The sequence below is a fragment of the Thunnus thynnus genome, chromosome 11 (genome assembly GCF_963924715.1).
Source record: "Thunnus thynnus chromosome 11, fThuThy2.1, whole genome shotgun sequence".
NCBI lineage: Eukaryota > Metazoa > Chordata > Actinopteri > Scombriformes > Scombridae > Thunnus > Thunnus thynnus.
In genome coordinates, this window is record NC_089527.1 from 1006236 (window position 1) to 1028980 (window position 22745).

Genomic DNA, 22745 nt, shown 5'->3' on the forward strand with positions numbered 1-22745 from the left:
ACTCCCGCCATCCCCCCCGACATCAGCGGTTACTCTGATATCGTGAATGGCGAGGAGGCGAAGCCTCACTCCTGGCCCTGGCAGGCGGCCCTGGAGGTACACACACACACACATATACACACACACACACACACACACACACACACACACACACACACACACAAACACAAATGAGTTGTATTCATGAACATGTGGTTGTTTCAGCTCAGTGGTTCCTTCTGTGGAGGCTCCCTCATCAACCAGAACTGGGTGGTAACCGCTGCTCACTGTTCCGCCAGGTAAACACCAACAATCTTTAACCTTTAACCTTTAACCCTCACCTGTCCTGTCAACCAATGTTTAAATGCAACTTTAAACTTTATAAATGTTTAAATAAAGACAGTTTGACAGCTGAACTCAATCTGCTGCTCAGTTAAACCTGCTGTATGATCAGTGTTCCTCTTCTGAATATGAGCTTCAGCCAGCAGCTGACATTAGGCTCCGCCTCCTGTTGCTCACCTGTTTCTCAGGTGATTTTTTATTGGCCGATTTCATTCACATGTTTTTCCGCAGGGAGTCTGACCTTGTGGTTCTCGGAGCACATGACCGCTCCTCCTCCACCGAAGACGTCCAGAGGATCAGGGTCAGCAAGGTGAGCAACAAGCAGCAGGACTTCATCATTTCTCGTGAGCTCCTGTGCATTCACCAGCTAATGATGTAATTTCCTGTCAGGTGTTCCCACATCCCGAATACAACCACATCAGCAATGACAACGACATCCAGCTCATCAAGCTGGCCAGACCCGCCCAGATAAACAGGCATGTTTCCCCCGTGCGCTTGGCCAAGACCAGAGACAACTTCCCCCCAGGCACAATGTGCATGACCACCGGCTGGGGCCAGACCAGCGGCAACGGTGACTTTATTATTATTATTATTATTATTATTATCATTATTGTTATGGAATTTTCCATCTTTAGGGGTTACAAATTGGGTTACATCGGGTCAAGCCTGGGCTAGTTACTAATTGTACATTTTAAAAGTCTCATTCCTGCTTATTGAGGCCTGATAATAATGGTGCCTTGAGGTCACACTGTAATTCTTAAGTAGAAAGGAGACAATTCTCTCCTCTCCTTGAGACTCCAGAACCCTCTTTGATGTTTTGGGGAAGGCAGAGGCCTCTCTGATAAAGGGTAAATCAGCATTACCGTGGTTACTAAGGTCGGAGGGGGCCTTCCTAGACAACAAAGATAGGTGAATGTGTAGCCAGAATGTGCTGACAGTGACCTGAAGTTCCATGCAACGTGACCTGAACTAACACGGGTAAAATGCACTTCCTTGTTTAGAAACTAGTGAACCAATTAGACTAATTTTTGATAGTGTAGGCTGATCTGCTTAGGTTAAAGCCTCTGGGCCCTATTTTAACGATCTAAAGCGCATGGTCTGAAGCGCATGGCGCTATGGCATTGAGGGTGTGTCCAAATCCACTTTTGCTATTTTAACGGTGGAAAAATGGTCGCTGCGCCAGGCGCACGGTTCAAAGGGGTTGTCCATAGTCTCCTAATTAATCATGGGTGTGTTTTCAGCGTAACATGCAATAAACCAATCACAGTGTCATCTCCCATTCCCTTTAAGAGCCAGGTGTGCTTGCACCTTGGCGGATTGCTATTATAACGGCGCATTTGCCGAGTAGCAAGAAGGAGCGCTTCTCTGCAGAGGAAACGGATCTGCTCGTGCGCAAAGGGAAAGTGCACGATCCATAACGAGCACACTGCTGCTCCTGGACCCTCCCGTGGTCCCAGACCACCAGTTTAAAATCACTGTTCATTCATTTGTTGCAAATTTGTCTTCGTTTGGTTTTTGAAAAGGTTTATTATTTTAATTACAGCTTTGGATTCTTTAAAATCGTTTTGTTCAGTCAGGGAGTATCAGGTCAAATCAGCAGGTTTTAATTGTTGAAAGTATAGAAACTTGATCACTGTAACCTCAAAAATGTTAAAGAATATTTGTTGAATATTGTTCAAAAATTAAAGAATTAATTTTAATCATGTAAAGAATCATCAACACAGTTATCAGGACTTGATGAGCTCTCCAAGGTTCTGATCCTGCTGCTGGCAGCAGCTAGAAGCTGTGTAGAATTATTTCCTTCGTTAGTTTAATCATTGTTTTCACCTCATTTATTTCCTCATGTCATCATGTACTGATGCAGCAGGAAAGTCGATCTGTGTCTGATCCGTTGTTGTCCGTCTGTTTAAATACCTACATGATTACACAATTTGGTCAAATAATTCAACAATTTAATCCATCATTACTGCGATTAGTTAATTCTGATAAATATTATGACTGAGCATTATGACATGTATTTTTAAATATATATTAATATACACAATAATAATCTTTCACATTGTAATCCTTTTATTTGTTACCTTGTGCATGTTTGTGCGCTGCTGCGTGTCCTGTGTGTGTAACAAGCAGAGTGTATGTGGTGCAGCCGCCTGTGTAGGTGCATATTACTGTCCTGATAACGCTCCTTAAAATAACAGTGAAACACTGCGCCATTGACTTTAGACCAGGTTTTTGTTGGTCAATAGCGCAATCGCTCTCTGCTGCCTCAAGATAGCAACGCGCCAACAATGCGCCTGACCACACCTTACATTTAGACCAACACGCCCATTGGTGCACTGATGGGCGCACTGATGGACGCACTGATTGGCGCACTGATGGGCGCACTGATGGACGCACTGATTGGCGCACTGATGGGCACACTGATGGACGCAAGTGCCGTTGCTATTTTAACAACGTGGGCGCTGGACGGGAAAATGACAACTGCGTCTGTCTTAAAATAGCAAAGAGACTTGCGCTGCGCGTAGTGCCGCTCTGCACCGGGCGTAAGATAGGACCCTGAGAGTCAGACCTTCAGAGGACAGAATGGAAAGAGACAGCATCCAAGTTGCAGAAGACTTCAATGTTTGCTATTTCAGTTCTCCTTGATCAAGGGCTTCAACAAACATTTTCAGCTTTAAGACATCAAAGGCTCGTGCCTACTTTTCTCCACTGAGGTGCTGACCATCACTCAAAATATCCACATCAATTATGTTTATTATGATTATTATTAGTGCTTTACAGCTGCTGGGGCCTGACCCACTACAACAGTGACTATCATTATTATTATTGGTGACTCACTCCTTTAAATAGAACTAAAGTAGTTGAAGTGACTTTGCTCATCTTCGTTCACCACCTCACCTTTAATTTTGGCTGATCGAGCTGCTTCCCTCTGTTAAGTGCTAAAAAGCTTGAACCCGCAAATTGCCACTTACAGCTATATTTATTATTATTATTATTATTATTATTATTATTATTATTTTATTATTATCATTGTCAGTGCCTTATACCTGGTTAAATCTCACCTGTACAGCTTCTCAGACCACTAAGGGTGTGTTAACACAGGAAACATGGCATGCTTTGACCACTGGGGGCAGTATAGACATCAGTGTGATGTGTTGATGTGTTGCAGGTAACCCGGCCACCCGGCTGCAGCAGGCAGCCCTCCCCCTGCTGAGCAATAGTCAGTGCCGTCGATTCAACTTCCCTGTCACCTCCAAGATGATCTGTGCCGGAGCCAACGGAATCTCCAGCTGCATGGTGGGTGCTGCACAGTAACCACCAACAAGCATATTAGCAACATGTTGGAAGATAGACATGCTAACATGTACCTATCAGCTACGCATGTTATTTGTGTGTTTGTGTGCTTATTTTGTGTGTGTGTTTGTTTTCAGGGCGACTCTGGGGGTCCTCTGGTCTGTCAGAAGGCTGGTGCCTGGACTCTGGTTGGTGTCGTGTCCTTTGGAAGTGCAGACTGCAATCCCATGATGCCTGCTGTGTACGCCCGCGTCACAGCACTGCGCGCCTGGATAGACCGGACCATCGCCGCCAACTGAGAGAGTTTCACTTGCTCAAAATGAAGTTCAGCTAGCTTAGCTTAGCATCAAGACTGGAAGGAGGAGAAAACAGCAAGCTTAGCTTAGCATCAGACTGCAAGTAGGGGAAAACAGCTATCTTAGCTTAGCATAGGAGTGGAAACAGGGGGAAACAGTTAGCTTAGCTTAGCATAAAGACAAACAGACCACATGTCAAAAGTTTATTAAAGTAAGACGTCACCAGGAAAGTGACTTTATTTTTATTCTACAGAAATCTGAAAGGCTTTCTCTGCTGAAGCAATTATAAATAAATAAACCTATAAAAATGTATTTTCTTTGTTTTAACGAGACATTTACAGTTTGTGTTTTCCCTTTAATAAAGCATCAATCTTATTACAGCATCTCTTTCCATCTCTTTACTGATCCCCATGAAGGTTGTTCCACTCCTCTTGAATCAATGATATTAATGATCTAATTTAATCTACAGGTTGTAATATTATCATTTCATCAGTAATAGTTGTTCTCAGCTGGAGTTGAAGTGCAGTTAAATGTGGAATCCTGATCTTTTCTAAACATGTAATCTGAGCTGTCAATCACTCCCAGAATGCACCTGGAGATTCAGTCCAGCTGACTGGATGAGCTGCTGTCTTTCTATCAACTGTTCTGTTTTTCTTTGTGTTGATTAGCAGGTTTTTTAAAGATGATTGTGATGTATAACAGAGCTGACTGCTGCTGGTTTGTGTCTCAGATCACAGGACGTCCTGTTCAGCATTTCAACATGTCGTCCTCATTTGATAAAGTGATTGAATCACTGACACAAAACATGTCAAAGTAACATTAATTTATTCATTTATCCCACAAAGACAAAGACACATTTACTCCGTCAGGCGCGTCTGCGGGCAGGCGTGGCCTACATGGCAGCAGTAGCAGATGGCATAAAAGAAGCGGCAACAGCAGGTGTTGCGGGTGTTGCAGGTGTCGCACGTGTCACAGGTGTTGCAGGTGTCGCACGTGTCACAGGTGTTGCAGGTGTCGCATGTGTTGCAGGTGTTGTGGGTGTTGCAGGTGTTGCGGGTGTCGCACGTGTTGCAGGTGTTGCGGGTGTTGCGGGTGTTGTGGGTGTTGCAGGTGTTGTGGGTGTTGCGGGTGTTGCAGGTGTTGCAGCAGGGCTGCAGATAAACAAGACATAACTGTGATCAGACTCTGCAGCTGCAAGGCTGCCAAGGAGTTCTGGAGAACAGGAAACACTCACTGTGAGTCTGAAACCTTTGTGGTGAACTTTATCTCTCTTTAGGCCACACCCACCTCGTCATAGGAGCCTGCGTCCAACAGGAAGTGATCCTCCACAGGGACGATAGGTAAGAGGGCGGGATCATGTACAAGGTCGTTGGCGTGGCTTCTCTCTGCAGGACAGAACGCAGAAAACAAACATAAAACTGTTTTTACACAAACAAACATAAATATTCACAGTCTGTTCATCAGATTATTGTTTGTACGTGTGGATGTCATTTATTCATTTAATTTATTAATATCATTTAATATCATTTATCAATTTATTGATTGTGAAGCCATGCGTGAGCCTCATGTACACAGTTTAACATAAAAGAAGAAGCAGAATTTGGGGTTTTCCAGTTTCATTACATACTCTGCTTATTTATATTATCAATAATTTTATGTAGTATTTTATGTGTTTGTGATTCTGAAAACTGATGATGACTGACAGTTATTATTTTCTATTCTGTTGTATTTTTAATATTTTAACATTATCAGTCATTATGTTTTTCTGTTTTCTTTTCAAACATTTTATTTAATTTTATTCCTCCTTTTGAGATTAAAATTATTGAACAAAAATCAAACTTTGACCCTTGTCAGGTGGCTGTTTGAGCCCTCTGATTGGACAGGTGACTGTGACATCACTGACCAATGTCGGACAGGTAGGCGGGCTCAGTGTCCAGCTGCAGATTTCAATGAACCAGAGCGGAGGAGAGACGCAACAGACTAAAGCAGCAGCAGAGCAGCAGACAGCTGAGCATCCTGCAGGTAGCAGGTGCACGTAGCAGATGTCCATATAAAGAAATCCGTCACAAACTGACATCAGCTCGGGCTGAAAGTAGAAAAAACCGTCGGAAACTTAGCGTTCAGAGCAGTCTGAAGCTGCTGCTTTCTGCTACATACATTTACCTCATTATTTGACATGTCGGCCACTTTTAACATGAATATCCGACATTGTGACATTATATATATATGTCTGAAAATAAGGAAAAGCATAATACCTCCCCTTTAATTAATAATCTGTTGAAAGAAGTTTGACCAGAGCTGGATGTTCCTGCCACTCTTTACATACTCTTTTACGCTATTTTGTCTCTTATTTATTAATTATTTTATTACTTATTAATTAATATTAATGAATATAATTTTCTCTCTGAGTAAAGTCACAAGTTGCTTGATGGCACATTGGTCGCTGTGTTTTACTTTCAGGGATACAAACATCTTCCTGCTGCAGATGTAATCAGTCATGTTCAGCATCAATAATTAAAGTAAAACAAACGTCTGATAGAAACAGTTTTTAACATGCAGCCATGTGAGAGTGTCAGAGCTCATATTGATCAAACAAACACTCTGAAGGTGAAACTGTTCTGAGTGTGATCAATAAGACTCATCTATCAAGCAGCCGACCGATCACATTACTGATCACATGAAGGAAGAGCCAATCAGAGATATGAATCGACTCAACACCTGTCAGATTGTACGTCCTGTAAAAGAAATCCTCACAGTTTATTGTTTGTTGTTCTGCAGCATCATCTAAAGAAAGAGGAATAAAGTAGACGGACACACCAGTAGTTGAAACAAATACAATAAAATTAATTAATTAATTAAAAAACAGACACATATACAATTTAAAAGGATCGATTAGTCATTTAACAAACTTTGCAACTCTAAAAAGAAAGGAAAAGTAATAATACTCTACTATTATTACTATTATTATTATTATATTTAGTGTTTTATATATGATGTATATTTAGGTTTAGTGAATATACTTTACATTATCTAACATCAGTAAAATACTTGAACAATATTCTGACAGTAAAGTGATATTTCAGAGTTGAATAAACTGATCTGCTTGACTTAAATCAGTATTATTGATGATGTCTTCTATTGTTGAAGTGGCTTAATGAGTTCACCACCATCACTTCATAGTGGTTAGACATGCTGTCCCACTGCAACATGTCCAGTTAGAAACACAAGAGGACGCCACTGAAGCTCTGAACACTTTATTTATCACTGCCACACAGTCAGCACACACTTTCAACTGAAGTGGAGAGAATAAAAAGTATAAAATAATGATCTAAGCTGGTAGCATTATATACATATATAACAAGCACCAACATGGTAATAACCTGTGAGACATTATAATCTAATATCAATAAACATGATGCATCCTCCTCCACACTGTATGAGACTATTGACACTGAACCATTCCACAGTCAACACTGCCCTCTGCTGGGCTCAAAGTAGCAGCATTTCTGCCACCTGTTGACCTGCGTACATTTGCAGTGACTGTCCTCTACAAGCCTACGGCTGAGCTGTTTCATCACAGCTTCTATTATTCAACAGGACTGTACACAAAAATAAAGCAGGTCATCAACATTATCATTATTACCATTATTCTGTAATGTCAGAGACTCTGGACAGGACACACTTTCACTTTAATATCATACTGATATCATGTGATAGATAAATATATTAACTGTTTATTATTAAAATATTAAAAAATGTACAGCAGGGTTCACAACTTCTGTCAACATCTGACTTTTTCTTCTTTTTCTTTCCTTTTTAAGTAGAGGTGGATATTGAATTATTATTTTTTATATGGTACATGTTAATTAGAAATAAGAGAAAATAAGTTACAATAGGTTAATACATCACCCCAAATATTAATATACATCACCCTAAATATTAATATAAATCACTCCAAATATTAATATAAATTACCCCAAATATGTAACAATGGCAGATAAAATTTATATAATTCTACACTAACTTACACTTAGTGTAGGAAATGTAGGATTACAGCTGGATGTGATGTTTGTTCGCTGCTGCAGGACGACTCTACTGTTTGATATTTCACATGAAAACCAATAAATTCCTGTTTGATTTATTCCAATTAAACCCCTGATTATTCTCCTGGGCAGCGTGGTGCGTTCACTGTCTGTGGGCAGTTTGAGGGCTTCTGTTGGAAGTGATTGTTGAATATTGTACAGAAGAAAACGTGATGCTGTTTCCCCTCAAATAAACTGTAGTGACCGCTCTGCATCGTGCCGCCTCTTCTTCTTCTGCTGGTCTTCATGTAGAGCTCTGTTTCTCACACAGTAACTAAGTACATTTACTCAAGTGCTCTACTTAAAGGCATACTACGCAGGATTAGTCAGTTGTGTAAACACAACATTCAAAGTCGGCACTTCCTCCCCGGCTCAACAGCACCAGAGAGAGAGAGAGACAGAGAGAGAGAGAGAGAGAGAGAGAGAGGGAGGGAGGGAGAGAGAGAGAGAAAGAGGGAGAGAGAGAGAGGGAGAGGGAGGGAGAGAGAGAGAGAGAGTGAGAGAGAGAGAGGGATTTTGATTTGATTTTTAAACTCAACATTTATTATCCACTATGTACACTGTAAAAAAACGTAATACACTACATTAACACATACATAATATAATCACATATCAGGTATCAAAGTTACATCACCACATGTCCAAAACTCAACTGTCCATCTATTACAGAGCAGAGCACCCCCCCATAACCCCAAAAACTAAAAACTAAACTCTACCACCAGTCTGGACTTCACCATTCTGACAAAAACAGGAACCACATCAACATTCAGCTCTCCCTCCACCTTCCTCCTGCGACTCACATACACCGCCATTTTTGCCTGTCCCAAAACAAAGTTCAATATCTGACACTTGTTCTTCTGTTGGCGAGTGTATTTAAAACCACAAATAAAAACCTGCTTCATAAAAATTTCCCCATATCTGCTAAAAATGGTTTCCAACAACACAAACAGAGCCGTCAGACGAGAGCACTCTGAGAAACAGTGAAACACCGTCTCTCTTTGGCTGCAGAAGGGGCATTTCTCCTCCACAGCAGCATTAATAACAGAGATAAAGGAGTTCACTGCTACAATGTCATGTAGGATCCTCCACTGCAGGTCCGCATGTTTCTTTGTTAAAGGAGGTTTATACAAAGACCTCCATGCTGGTTTGACGTCAGGGTCTAAGTCCAGATACGTCCTCCACGGGGTGTCACTGCGTCCATTCAGTTTGTTCTGGTTCAAGGTTTTAACCATCAACTTATACAGAGTCTTTCCTGAGGCGTCCTCCAAAGAAGCTCGCACAGGGTCGACAGGCTCAAGTAAAGGACCAGAACAGTTTTTGAAATCCGGAAACAGTCCAATGGTGGGATAGGGGTCCGTACAGTTTAGCAGCAGTGCGCCATCACAAAAGTCAGTTAACAGAAGGCGTTGATGTCCTGTCAGCTTCTGTTTCCAGTGTTTCAGTAACTGGTTTATAACTCGTGTAGATCTCACTCCCATCCGAGCAGCTAGTCCAACAGGATCATCCAACCGAGGTCCTGCCAGCACCACCACCTGCCCCAGACTAGAAACTCCTGCAGTGTGAAAGAGTCTGGATAGAGTAGGTCCACCCCAGCTGGGACAATCCAAAAGTCCTCCAAACAGTACAGGTTCCTGTAGGAGCCAGTACAGAGAGTCATCCCGCTCCTGCCTCTGCTTCCTCAGCAAAGTCCACACTGAGAAGACGCTTCTATAAAAGGCCGGCAGGGACGAAGCGTCCAACCTCTTGGAGTCCATTAGAAACAGAGACAAACCCAGTCCCAGACCACCAAACCGCTGCAGGATGCAGCAGGATAAAGTCCTCCACACCAGGTCTGTGGGCCCAGTGAGCAGTCTCTGAATGAACTGAAGGCGGAAGGCAGCGCCCCTGCTGGCCAGATGGACCAGACCTTGTCCACCCTCCTCCTTAGGAAGAAACAGCACGCTCTGAGGTACCCAGTGCAACCTGTCCCAAAAAAAATCAACCAAAACCCTTTGGATCTGTGATAAAAGAGAAGCTGGAGGATCAACGCAGGCCAACTGGTGCCACAGAGCAGAAGAGACCAGATTATTAATCACAAGAACACGACCTCTGTAGGACATTTTAGGTAGAAGCCATTTCCATTTCATGAGCCGACCTTTGACCTTTTCTAAGACATTGTCCCAGTTTTTCTGTAAGAACATTTCATTGCCCAGAAAAACTCCCAGGTATTTTAGCCCTCCTTTTTTCCAGACCAGACCTCCAGGTAACCTGAGTTGATCCACCAGCCGATCCCCCACCATGACAGCCTCACTCTTCCCCCAGTTTACTTTAGCAGAGGATATGCAACCAAACAGATTAACAGTGTTCACTAACACATCAATATCTCTCTGTGTGTTGACCAGGACAATGACATCATCAGCGTACGCCGACAGTTTAAAAGAGGCATCACAGTCAGGAAAACAAACACCAGTCAGATCATTCCTCAGTTTGTGGAGCAGAGGCTCGATGGCCAGAGAGTAGAGCATGCCGGACAGAGAGCAGCCCTGCCTGACCCCCCTCTGGACACTGAAAGGAGCACTCAGACCTCCGTTGATTTTCAGAACACTCGCAATGTCACTATACAGAACCTGGATCTTGGCTATGAAGCCAGGGTTGAACCCGAAAGCAGCTAAAGTTTGCCATAGATACTGGTGTTCAACCCGGTCAAAAGCCTTTTCCTGGTCTATTGAAATCAGACCAGTGTCTACAGCCAAAGAGCTGGAGACCTCCAAAACATCCCGAATTAAAGTGACATTGTCACTTATCAGCCTGCCGGGCACGCAGTATGTCTGATCAGTGTGGATGACAGAAGCCATCACCTCTCTGAGTCTGCTGGCCAGGACCTTGGACAGTATCTTGTAGTCAGTGCAGAGCAGAGAAACAGGTCTCCAGTTCTTCAGCTCCTGCAGGTCTCCCTTCTTGGGCAGCAGAGTGATGACCACCCTCCTGCAGCTCAGAGGCAGCCGTCCTCTCTCCAGGCTGCTTGTGACAACCTCCAACAGGTCTTCACCCAACACGGACCAGAAGGATTTATAGAAGTCAACAGGCAGACCGTCTATACCTGGAGCTCTTCCACTCTGTAAGCTCATCAGAGCAGTATACAGTTCATTAATGGATACCGGAGCCTCCAGCTTTGCATTGGCTCCAGCATCCACCTGAGGAAGACCGGTGAAGAAGCTGCTGCACACATCTGGATTGTCTGTTAGTTCACTCTTATACAGATCTTTATAAAAACTGACTGCAAATTTCCTAATCTCAGAAGAATCTGAGATCGCAGAGAGTGAACAATCTTTCTCTGTCCATTTTTCCTCTCCAGACCAAAGAAGAAGTGAGAGGGGGCGTCCATCTGCGTGATGTCGAGGAACCGTGACCTGATCAGAGCTCCCTGTGCTGCGATGCCCAGCAGGTTGGCCAAAGCTGACTTTTTAGACTTGAGGGAATCTAAAAGCCCTCGATCTCCTGTAGAACCTGCTAAACTCTGCAGTTCTACCACCTGAGTCTCCAGGTCCCTCATAGATCTGGTTATGTCTCTAGTGACATTACGAGTGAACTGCTGACACAGCTGTTTAATCTGTGATTTCCCAAAATCCCACCACTGTTGAACACAGGCAAAGTCAGACTTACATTTTCTGTGGGTGAAACAAAAACATTCAAAAGCTGCTCTAAAAGCCTTGTCATGAAGCAGGGCAGTGTTAAAATGCCAGTAAGCACTCTGTAAACGCACATTTTTTATAAAAACACAGCAAAAAACCAGACAGTGATCAGAGAAGCCCACTGGGTTAATGTGACAACTTTTAAAAAGGTTCATGTCATGTTTAAAAGAATACAGACGGTCCAGCCTGGCCAGAGATAACACATTGTCTTTAGAGTGACTCCAGGTGTACTGCCTGTGACTTTTATAAAACATCCTCCACACATCTGACAACTCATGAGCTTCAGTCAACTGTCTGAACCTGCGTGATGAAGCAGGATGAGGCTCTTGGTTGTTTCTATCCAGCTTTGGATTTTCAGTACAGTTAAAATCACCTCCTAAAAACAAATACTCATCACTACTGCAGTTCCTGATAGTGTCACATAAAACATCTAGTACCGCTAGTCTATCCACCCCCTTGGTTGGTGCATAAACATTGATGAAAACTACAGTAATATTTTCAAATTGAGCTTTGACCTTCAATAAACAGCCTTTAATAATTTCCTCAACTTCACAAGAGAAAAGCAAGAAGCTCCTGGAAAAGACAATCCCCACTCCTCCACTACAGCTGGACTTATGGCTCAGAATGACTTCCCCGTTACATCCTCTCCTCCAGTCACTTTCATTATCTGCACTACTGTGTGTTTCCTGAATCAGCATTACATCTATGTTCTTCAGCTCCATCAGCTTAAAGAACGCAGCTGTTTTACTATCATCCCTGGCTCCATTCAAGTTTAACATGCCTATTTTGAATTCACACATGGAGAGAGAAGCTTAAAAGAAACATAACAGTAGGAAAACATAACAGGAAGAGAGAAAAACACAAGAACCTTCATCTAAACATCATCATCATCAGTGATTTGTACTTTTACTTTAAGCAGCACTTTCTTCAGACGATAAATTTCCTGATCTGTCAGAACATCATCTCCAAAGTTTCCTGATCTTTTCGTCAGAGGCTTTGCTGACTCTACAAACAGCTTCAGGTCTGCAAAGTGATCCTCTACTTTCACCAGCCTGGATCCCTTCGTTCCCTGCAGAAAACTCTTTATACCAGCAGGAGAGTAGCGGCTCTGCTGGTCCTCTTGGGTCAGTGACAAATCACTTTCTGACTCTGCTGCAAATTTTCCAGTTTTTGTCCCTTTGGTGACTTTGATGGCTTTTGCACTACTCTGGACAGGCTCTGAACTTTTCCTCTTTTGTGACAGTTTTAACAAATCATCATCAGACATGTCTTCGTCTTCAATGAGGTCCTCACACACTGACAGGTTATCATTTACTTTTTCACTCTCTTTGTTATCAGTTTCAATGGTTGTGTTTTCTGAACTGCTCTGATGCTCATCCTTTCCCTGTCGCTGATCAGTGCTCTCAGCTGGCTCCTCACCGCCAGAAGATGCAGGGGGGGCACTGCCTGCAGGAGGCCCACCGAGGCCCAGGTCCCCGGCAGGGACCGCAGCCGGCACCCGCGCCGGAGGCTGCGGCTCCCCGGCAGGGGCCGGAGCCAGCACCCCGTCCGGAGGCCGCAGCTCCCCAGCAGGGACCGGAGCCGGCTCCCCGGCAGCAGCCCGCCGCTGCTCCCCCATTCTCTCCGGGCAGGAGCGGATTAAATGCCCCTCCACACCACAACCAAAACACTTCATGGTGTTAGCTAACATTTCATTTTTAATGAATGGGGGAGCATTAGAGATGGTTATCTTTCTAGCTGGACTAACCAGCGGGAGAACAGGAGTGAAGGTGTCTTGTATGACTACACCTGTTTCCACCACATCGCTAACTTTGGCTGTGCTATCAAGGAAGATAACAATAGCTCCATTCATGCGGGAGGCAGACTTCACGCTGCCGCAACCCACCACCTCTCCCACCGCTAAGGTGGCCTCCTCCACTGAACAGTTCACTGCCGGCACACTGCCGGCTTCTCAAACTCCGCACCACCCTCCACCACGGGCATGCTGCCCAACCGAGCCGGTAGCCACGCTACCACAAACTACACCTGAACAACAGTCAGATACACCTGTCAGCAAGTGTATGAAAAAAAGGAAAGAAAATAAAGAAATATAGACACATAAAACAGCAAAAAAAGGTAGAAATTTCACTCACACTGAAGCACAATCTGCAGCTCTCCGCACCACTCACTCCGCCATTCACTCGCATTGGTACAGGTCACCGTGACCTGGCACTCATTCTCCTACACCGCTTCAAAACTCTGAGTTTGAATGAAAGTAAACACAGGAACTAGCCTCCTGTAGTAGCATTATGGCTAACTACATGCAGGGCCGTTTGCAAGTCGGTTTGTTTTTATGTGTAAACATAGAGAAGCAGCAACTTTGAAGATGAAATAAAATGGTTCATGTCTGCAAGTTTCCAAATTGCAAGGATAAAATGACAAGATACACACTGTGCAGTTTTAATGGACTAACGTTACCGCTGTTTCATCCAGCCGGCCTTGCTCTTTTCTTCCAGTTGATTTTTAGGAGGTGAAACCATCTGCAGGATGCAAATTTACGAATCCTACTATTGCGAAGGCATCACCTGCCCTACTCTGCCTCTGATTGGCTTACCCAGATATTCTTACCCTAACCCTAACCAATCTCATTCCTCATGCCTAAACCTAACCAAAACAACCACCGAAGGCAACGAGTACTAGCCAATCAGAGGCAGAGTAGGGCGGCTCATGCCTTCGCCATAGTGGGATTCGTAAATTTGCCTCCTGAACGACAATATTGACAAACGCTGTAAATCCATATGTAGTAGTTACACAGTCTGGCAGCAGCAGGTCCGACTGCAGAGGAGAGCAGTGACCGCAGGAACAGCAGCAGTTTCTCCCAGGTAACCGTTACTGTACGTTGTTTTAGTTTCCTTACAGTCAGTCAGCCTCATACATGTGAACACACCAGTGTGTTTGGATGAATATGTGATGTGTGCGGTTCGGTTCACTCAGACTCAGACTCAAACTTTTGAAGTGCTTCATGTAAACTCTGTTTACTCCTGACAGTAGAATAAGCCACTATGAACCTATATAAAGGCCCAGTCATTCAAAAACAAAAATACTGTGATACAAATGTTTGGTCCTACCGCCCAGCACTAGTTAGCAACAAGTAAAAAGCAGTGTAAGCATTAGCTGGAATGATCAGAGAACTAGTCGGCACCCAAATACAAGATTCATTTAAAGATTATTACATTACTTTTGGATAAATTCATGAGGCATCTTCTGCATAGTGCAGAATAAACTGTTGTTGGGCCTCAAACCATGAGGTCACACAGAGAAGGCCTACATGTAACCTGTGAGGCCTGACCACGAGGTGCTTGTTCCTTTGTTTCCCCCGAGACAAAGGAATAAAAATGCTTACAGACAATGGGGGGTTCATTGCAAACTCCATTTCCAAGGATGCTTTGCGATTTTCACACCTCAGCAGGGAGCAGTTAACATACAGTCTTATTGGCAGAGACGCTCCTGCACAGTGGAGCGTCCTGATGACGCAGCCATGACATCACCACCCCTTTAAAAACTGAACGTGCCCTGAAGCACACGCCTTTCCCATGTCACTGAGCTAGGGGTAACTCCTGTTCCTCTGTGAGTCAGCTGACTAAAGGGGGTACCCCACACACGTGTTTTCCCCTCATCGAAGACTCCCCTCGCCGAACGAGACGAGACTTCGCCCGTGTTCACCCGAACACATTCCCGGATCCGAGAGAGACCACTGCTGCAACCAGCGTCCTCAAATTCCCTCGAGAAGGAAGTAACGCTTCTTCACAGAGTGGACTCTGCTGTTCTCTCCGCCACGCCGCTGAGAGCCAGCTGCCGTACATAACAACGGATTACACACACACCCTGCTCGCTTTCTGAAGCGACCCAAGTAAGAGGCATAAGTCTGGGCAGAGGCAGTGTTAGTTGTGTGTTCTCATCAGCATCAGTTGCTGTTGTTTAGCATTTAGCTCTTAGCTTTTGCTATTGTTTGTTGTGCTGTTGACGGACCGCCGAGTCCATTTTTCCTGCTTTACTCCTAGGAGTATTTTAAGTTTGCTGCCTGTTTAGTTGTGTTCACCACGCTAGACTGTTTTGTGTTTGTCCCGCGCGGGACTACTGCTGTGTTTGTGCCATTGTGAGTCAGGAAGTAAGTTGCTTTGTCGGTCAGAAACCAGACAACGTTCGTTACAGACTGCCGTCCGTGTGTATGGACGGCAGTCTGTAACGCAAAGGAACCGCTTCTCTTCCTCTCACGATCGCTTTCTTTCCTTCCCTCTCTCTTCTGACTAACACATACACGCGCGCGCACACACACACATCTTTTGCACATCTGATGGTCAGATAACGTCGGACAAAGCTTCACTTTGTCTTTCCTTATCCGCCATCAGACACGTGTGTTTTTCACAGAAATGGGTGAGTGCGAGACCATCAGGCGGCGCCGTCTTGCTTCTGTCTAACCAAGACACCGCCACATTTCTGCCATCCGGTTCTCGCGCGACGTGACTTCCTCCCATAGTCCCGTCCGCGTCACAGACCGACGACGTCATCACGTCAGGCCCCGTCACCATCTTGTCACACACACACACGCTCTCACACACACACACACACACACACACACACACACACACATATGCATTCCCCTGCATGTGTCCAACCCTGTACATAGCTGTTTGTGTTCGTTTGGGAGGATTAGATTTTAGGATAGTTGTTTATTGAATGAAGCATTTGTTAACTTTGTTAATTTTGCTACGTTTAATAAACACTGTTATGTGTAAACACTGTTACCTTTAAAGAGAAGTTCTTCTGTCATTATTGTGTATAATATTGTGAAAAGTGGCTGATTGAAGGAGTCAGAGCTCGAATTCACCCTTCTCTGTTCACCCTTGAATAGTGATATCTCTCAGATATTAACATTCTAGGTGAACTCCCATTTATGAGACTACCTTGTTTGGTTATTGGTCCCAGTTTCCGGGTGGTGCCCCATATTTGTTAATCCATATTAATAATTCTATTGTCATAATTAGTTAATTATCCTTGATAATTGATAATTATTGCAAATAATCAACTGTGTCCCTCACAGATCCAACAGTTGGTGCCCGAATTGTTGATTAAGGTTAACAATATCTTGTTTTCATAATTCATAATTATCTATGATAATTATGAATTATTGCTAATAACCAAACGCACTACTGCCCGTCCCAACATTAATGGTGCCCTCGTGTGAGGCTCCTGAGATATCAGCCCTTTTTGCAATATTTATGCACAATAATCAATAATTATATATTTTTGAATTATTAATCATTTTCCCCCAAAATTTCAATTTTCGAAATTTTGACGTGTCTTGTGCTCCGCCAAGCATATACAGTGTGGTTGTGTATTGTGTGCACTAGTGTGCACTAGTGGTTGTGTTAGCAGAGAGTTGTTAGCATTTTGCATGCTAGTTGTTTACACCCCCCCTCCCCCCAACACAGTAACCAGCTTTTACTCACCAGAGGTGCCGAAGCCACCTCACTAACGCCTTCATAGGATAGGTAGTAGAGTAATTAGCATAAACACTAACTGGTTGTTACTCACCTAGGTGCTAGAGTCACCATTAGGGTCCTATGAGGACAAGATAGGTTGCAGTTTTGAGTAATCAGCCGTGTAAGTCACAGGTCTGCCTCTCACCTGTGCATTTGTGCAGCATTAGCAGTTTTACCACAACAATTGTTAGAGCCACCATGTACTGTGCATTTACTACAAGTAAAATGAGTCACCAGGTACCCCACGTGGCCGAAGCCGTAGCTCCCCAGAGGCCAGATGACCAAGACATGCAGGATGTCGTCACTGCCCTCCTCCGCTTCTCCAGAAAGGAGCGAGAGAATCTCAACTGCTATAGTGTTAGCGACTGTGATTATTTGTTACAGGGATTAGTTGAGTACACCTACAACCCGGCCGAGAAGCCCAGGCGGAGCATCCCGGACCTGTTTGGCGAGATATTTCTCCTCCATCAGCGCAGAGCCCAGCTGCTAGCCGCAGAGAGCCAAGCACAACAGAGCCAGCTGCAACACAGCTACCAGGCTGTACTAGAGGAGAACCGCAGGCTGCGTCAAGACCGCCTACATTCAGGTGTTGAGATAATCTGGCTACAGGACGCAAACAGAACCCTGCACGCGCAGATCCAGTCTCTTCAGACGAGACCAGAGGACAGACGCGAAGAAGGCCAGACCGGGCAGACGAGCACCGCTGTCGACATGGCCACCCAGGAACCAAGTGATGTTTCTGACCTTGAAGAGGTCCCTTCTCCCGGCGCCACCAGCCGAAGCCCTACAGGTAAAGGAGCAGATGACCCCAGTCCACCAGGAGATGCAAGCTAGTAGCCTAGCGACCCCTGGTGATGCAGTCCCCAACCTCAACAGTCCAGATGACTGCCAAGTGCCTCCGTCAGCCCACCCGATGGATGCAGGTGCCCCTCACTCCGATGGTGCACCCCTCTCAGTCCTCAGCCACACCCCTTCGTGTTCAGATCGAAGGGGGGAGGATCATTCCACAGATGAGAGCGGCGTGAATGCCTCCAGGCCCCCTTTGACCAGTGAGCTGACCACATCGCAGAGCTCACACCCCTGTCTCAGCAGAACTCCATCCCCACCAGAAGGAGGAAGAAGTCGTCCTCATCGCCTTGGTGACCTGAGCGACTCTGGAGTCTCTGATGTTGCAGACAGTCCGCCGCCACATCGATGCCAACGCTTGCGCACTCGACAGCTCGAGTACCTCACAAGCGACGTCGAATGCTTCCACTCTGATAGTCAAGATTCAGACATCGACAACTATCTCCAGGAAGTTGAACGCTACCCGGGTGAGTCACCTCACCTCACGCGCCCTGCTAGAGGGCGAGGAGATGACGCCAGAGTCCTGTGGATCCACACCTCAGGAAATGCCAACCTAGTGCTGGAAGGCAACAAGATGCCTCGCACCAAGATGGATGGCAGAACAGGACCTCCCAGGCACCGACCACCTCGTCGGCGGGGTGGGAAACAAAACCACAGGGGTGATGACCAGACCTCCCCCCTGACTGAGCTTTTTCAGCCATTTCCACTCCCTAGATGCATGGAGCAACCTCCACATCGAAGGGGGGTGGAGCCATTGTGGTAGTGTCCCCTCCAGTGGAGCGTAGTGTACTGTACCTGTGGTGTATTTTCATTAAAAGTCATTGGTGTGCTTTAAGACAATATTAAGCTATGCAGATTGATTTTATAAGTTTATAAGCGATAAGGGCTAGTGTGATACAATTTGTATTGGTGTAGTTATAATCTCATGAACCATATTTAATCACAATGTACGTATAGAGGCACGGTAGAAGAATCATAATCATACACTGGAGAAATTTGAGTGTGTTTGTATTACATGTCACTTTGCTTGGGTCTGCTAAAGTCTTCACCTTTTAAAAACATACTCTCTGGAGGAGATCAAGAAATAAGGGTGTAAAATGACTAGAATAACTTATAAAAAATAAAAGGCCAGAAGACAACTTGGCAATAATGGTGTAAAATGATTCCCAATACTTATATGAAAATTGGATATAATCAGGTAGAATTGAATATGCCAGTACATATCCTCAAACAGCTCAAAACCTGTTTTGAAGAGTTTTGACCAACGAGTGACGGAAATAAAAGTAACATAATAATTGGTCAAAAATTAGGGAGGGTGGATGATAAGGTGTGACCTATGCCGACCCAAGGGAATAAAAACAATGCCCCAAAGAAAAAACCATTGGAGTGATTTGGTTCGTTGTAAAGTGCTGATTGCTCCCCTTTTTTGCCGGCATTAAAGAACACTTTGCTGCTTGGACCTCTGACTCCCTTTTTATTTTCAAAAGAGAGTTTTTTGCTCTGGTACCTTTTTCTGCAACAATTTGATACAACATACCCACAACCCAGCATACACTAACGCTTACTACCACTCCCTCCGTTACCATGGTTCCCATCAGCTTGCAGTTTGTTTCCCCATAACCTTTGCATGCCTTAGATATTATGTCAGGTTTGAGGTCAGGTGTAAGATAGGTGAGTATGTAAGTTAGACTCAGTTCTTAGATCTGCTACTACTACTGCTATGCAACCTTCACAAACACATCTGACATATAGTCTTGGCACTGCACTTCAAATCCAGTTCCAACTAGGATTCACACATCCTGTACAGGTACATTCAACACACACAGGCCAGACTGGACTCCCTCCTTCCATCCAGCATGCCAGTCTGCGCCAGTCCACTGGCTAACTCCAGCCTCCTTCAGGAGTAAGCCTATTCATTTAGCCACCTTTCCTTTTTCCTTTTCTTTTCTTTCATTACCTTTGTGTTGTGTTTAGTGGTGATAACCAAAGAGCAGCAAAATGAATGTGTTGGTTAATTCTTGAATGTACATAGGTCTGTTAGAACACTGCTTGGACTCTGCCTGTGTCACTAGCCAGACTTTGCCTCAGACTTTGCTCTGTCACTAGCCAGACTTTGCCTCAGACTTTGCTCTGTCATTAGCCAGACTTTGCCTCAGACTTTGCCTCAGTAGCTGCCCAGACAAGCCTCTGAACTCTAAACTTTGTGAACTGTATGGACTGTTTCAACCCTTTCTTGTTCTCAGGAAATACAGACTGTTCTAGCCTTCCACCTGTCTCTGGAGCACGTGGACTGTGTGACCACCAGGTTACTTCTAACCCACAGGGACTACTCAGCCCTTGGGTTGCTCTGAAGATTGTGGCCAGCACCCCACTCTTCAGACCAAAGGGGGGATGTTGGGCCTCAAACCATGAGGTCACACAGAGAAGGCCTACATGTAACTTGTGAGGCCTGACCACGAGGTGCTTGTTCCTTTGTTTCCCCCGAGAAAAAGGAATAGCGCCAAAAATGCTTACAGACAATGGGAGTCCATTGCAAACTCCATTTCCAAGGATGCTTTGCGATTTTCGCACCTCAGCAGGGAGCAGTTAACATACAGTCTCATTGACGGAGACGCTCCTGCACAGCGGAGCGTCCTGATGACACAGCCATGACATCACCGCCCCTTTAAAAACTGAATGTGCCCTGAAGCACACGCCTTTCCCATGTCACTGAGCTAGGGGTAACTCCTGTTCCTCTGTGAGTCAGCTGACTAAAGGGGGTACCCCACACACGTGTTTTTCCCTCATCAAAGACTCCCCTCGCCGTACGAGACAAGACTTCGAGACCACTGCTGCAACCAGCGTCCTCAAATTCCCTCGAGAAGGAAGTAACGCTTCTTCACCGAGTCAACTCTGCTGTTCTCTCCGCCATGCCACTGAGAGCCAGCTGCCGTGCTTTTCGCCGACCGTGCGAGAACGGCCACCGTCTGCATCCGAGCCCAGGACAAAGCCGGACATAACGACGGATTACACACACACCCTGCTCGCTTTCTGAAGCGACCCAAGTAAGAGGCATAAGTCTGGGCAGAGGCAGTGTTAGTTGTGTGATCTCATCAACATCAGTTGCTGTTGTTTAGCATTTAGCTCTTAGCTTTTGCTATTGTTTGTTGTGTTGTTGATGGACCGCCAAGTCCATTTTTCCTGCTTTACTCTTAGGAGTATTTTAAGTTTGCTGCCTGTTTAGTTGTGTTCACCACGCTAGACTGTTTTGTGTTTGTCCCGCTCGGGACTACTGCTGTGTTTGTGCCATCGTGAGTCAGGAAGTAAGTTGCTTTGTCGGTCAGAAACCAGACAACGTGCCTTACAGACTGCCGTCCATACACACACTCACCCATACACACACTCACACACACACACTCACACACACACACACACACACATACACACACACACACACACACACACACACACACACACACACTCACACACACACACACACACACACACACTCACACACACACACACACACACACACACACACACACACTCACTTCTCTTGACCTTTGTGTTCAGGGTCTGTGTGATATGAAGACATGAACCTGATTCAGATCCACCATTCTGTTGCTGCCTATTTTGTCTTTTTAAAGTGTAAATCACTGAGGAAGGCACAGCAACATGTTCTGCTCAGAGTTGTTCCATCATAGATTTACTCGGGTGTGTTATTGACATATGATCCACGCTAACATGCTCAGGTCTGATGGGAGCTGCATGTCCTCATCACACAGTTCACGTGAGCTGCTGTTTATCAGATTGTTTCCTGCTGGACCAAATTAACTCTAAACTTTAAAATGGACTGAATCAGCCGATAAAAGCAGGAGGAGGATCAGGAGTGTTTGGTTATCACAGCTCTGTGCTAGCGTGGCTTCATTAGCTATACCAACTGAGCTAATCTTTTCAGGAGACATCATTCTTGATCAGGATGAAGCGAAAGTCTGGAATCATGCTGTAGGTCCGTCCGAGTTGCCATGGAAACAACCGGAGAAGAAAACCGGAGGATTAGTTATCAGTCCCTGCTGTGTGATGACTTTTCTCCCAAACTGCAGTGCAATGACACAAATCAATATTTTAAAAGTTAGCTTTTACCTAATTAGTCCAGGCCATGGTGATGAAGCCTGGGTTTTCATCCTCATATGTGCTCTGCCTCCTGAGCCACAGCCGCCTGTTAATAACAACATTAATGAATAAGAAAATGTCATCTGAGAAGCAAAACCCACAGGTAGTAAGCCTCAGATGAACGTATCAATATTTTGATCATCTCAGATCTTTTCTCAGGACAGTCAGAAAACAAAGTTCAGAGAAACTACAGGAAGAAAATCAACCTGAAACAATAAAACACGTCCCCTCATGCATCTCCAGTGGAAATGATGCTTGTTTTAGAACATTTTAAGTCAAAAGAAGTTTGATTTATGCATTTTATTCTAAACACACACACACAGCGAGGCGTGTGAAGCTGGTTAAACACGCCGTGTCACAGCAGCACTCTGTGGCCTGACCCAGAATCTGGATTCAACCTTTGAAGACAGTTGAATGAAAAGTTTGACTGGACCATCTGTCAGCCGCCTGCAGCCGCTCCGTCAACACACAGGGTTTGTTCTCTTTATTGACATCACCTGTTTGAACAACTTTTACCTTCAGCATCGTCAGTTCAGCCTCAGCAGAAAAGCCACAGGAAGC

General features: G+C 44.8%; 1 protein-coding gene across 2 annotated transcripts in view; it reads left to right on the forward strand.

The window, feature by feature from the left end:
- LOC137192219 (chymotrypsin A-like) overlaps positions 1–4286 on the forward strand; it is a 39099-nt gene extending 34813 nt beyond the window's left edge. The window contains exons 2-7 of one of the 2 annotated variants that reach the window (XM_067602749.1): positions 1–96; positions 205–278; positions 553–631; positions 712–892; positions 3491–3618; positions 3753–4286. The exon at positions 1–96 is cut by the window's left edge and continues 6 nt beyond it. In XM_067602749.1, coding sequence (XP_067458850.1) covers positions 1–96; positions 205–278; positions 553–631; positions 712–892; positions 3491–3618; positions 3753–3914 — 720 coding nt within the window. In that variant the 3' untranslated portion in view covers positions 3915–4286. The remainder of the gene's footprint in view (positions 97–204; positions 279–552; positions 632–711; positions 893–3490; positions 3619–3752) is intronic. The other variant, XM_067602752.1, reaches the window with a different exon arrangement.
- The last annotated feature ends 18459 nt before the right edge of the window (positions 4287–22745 follow it).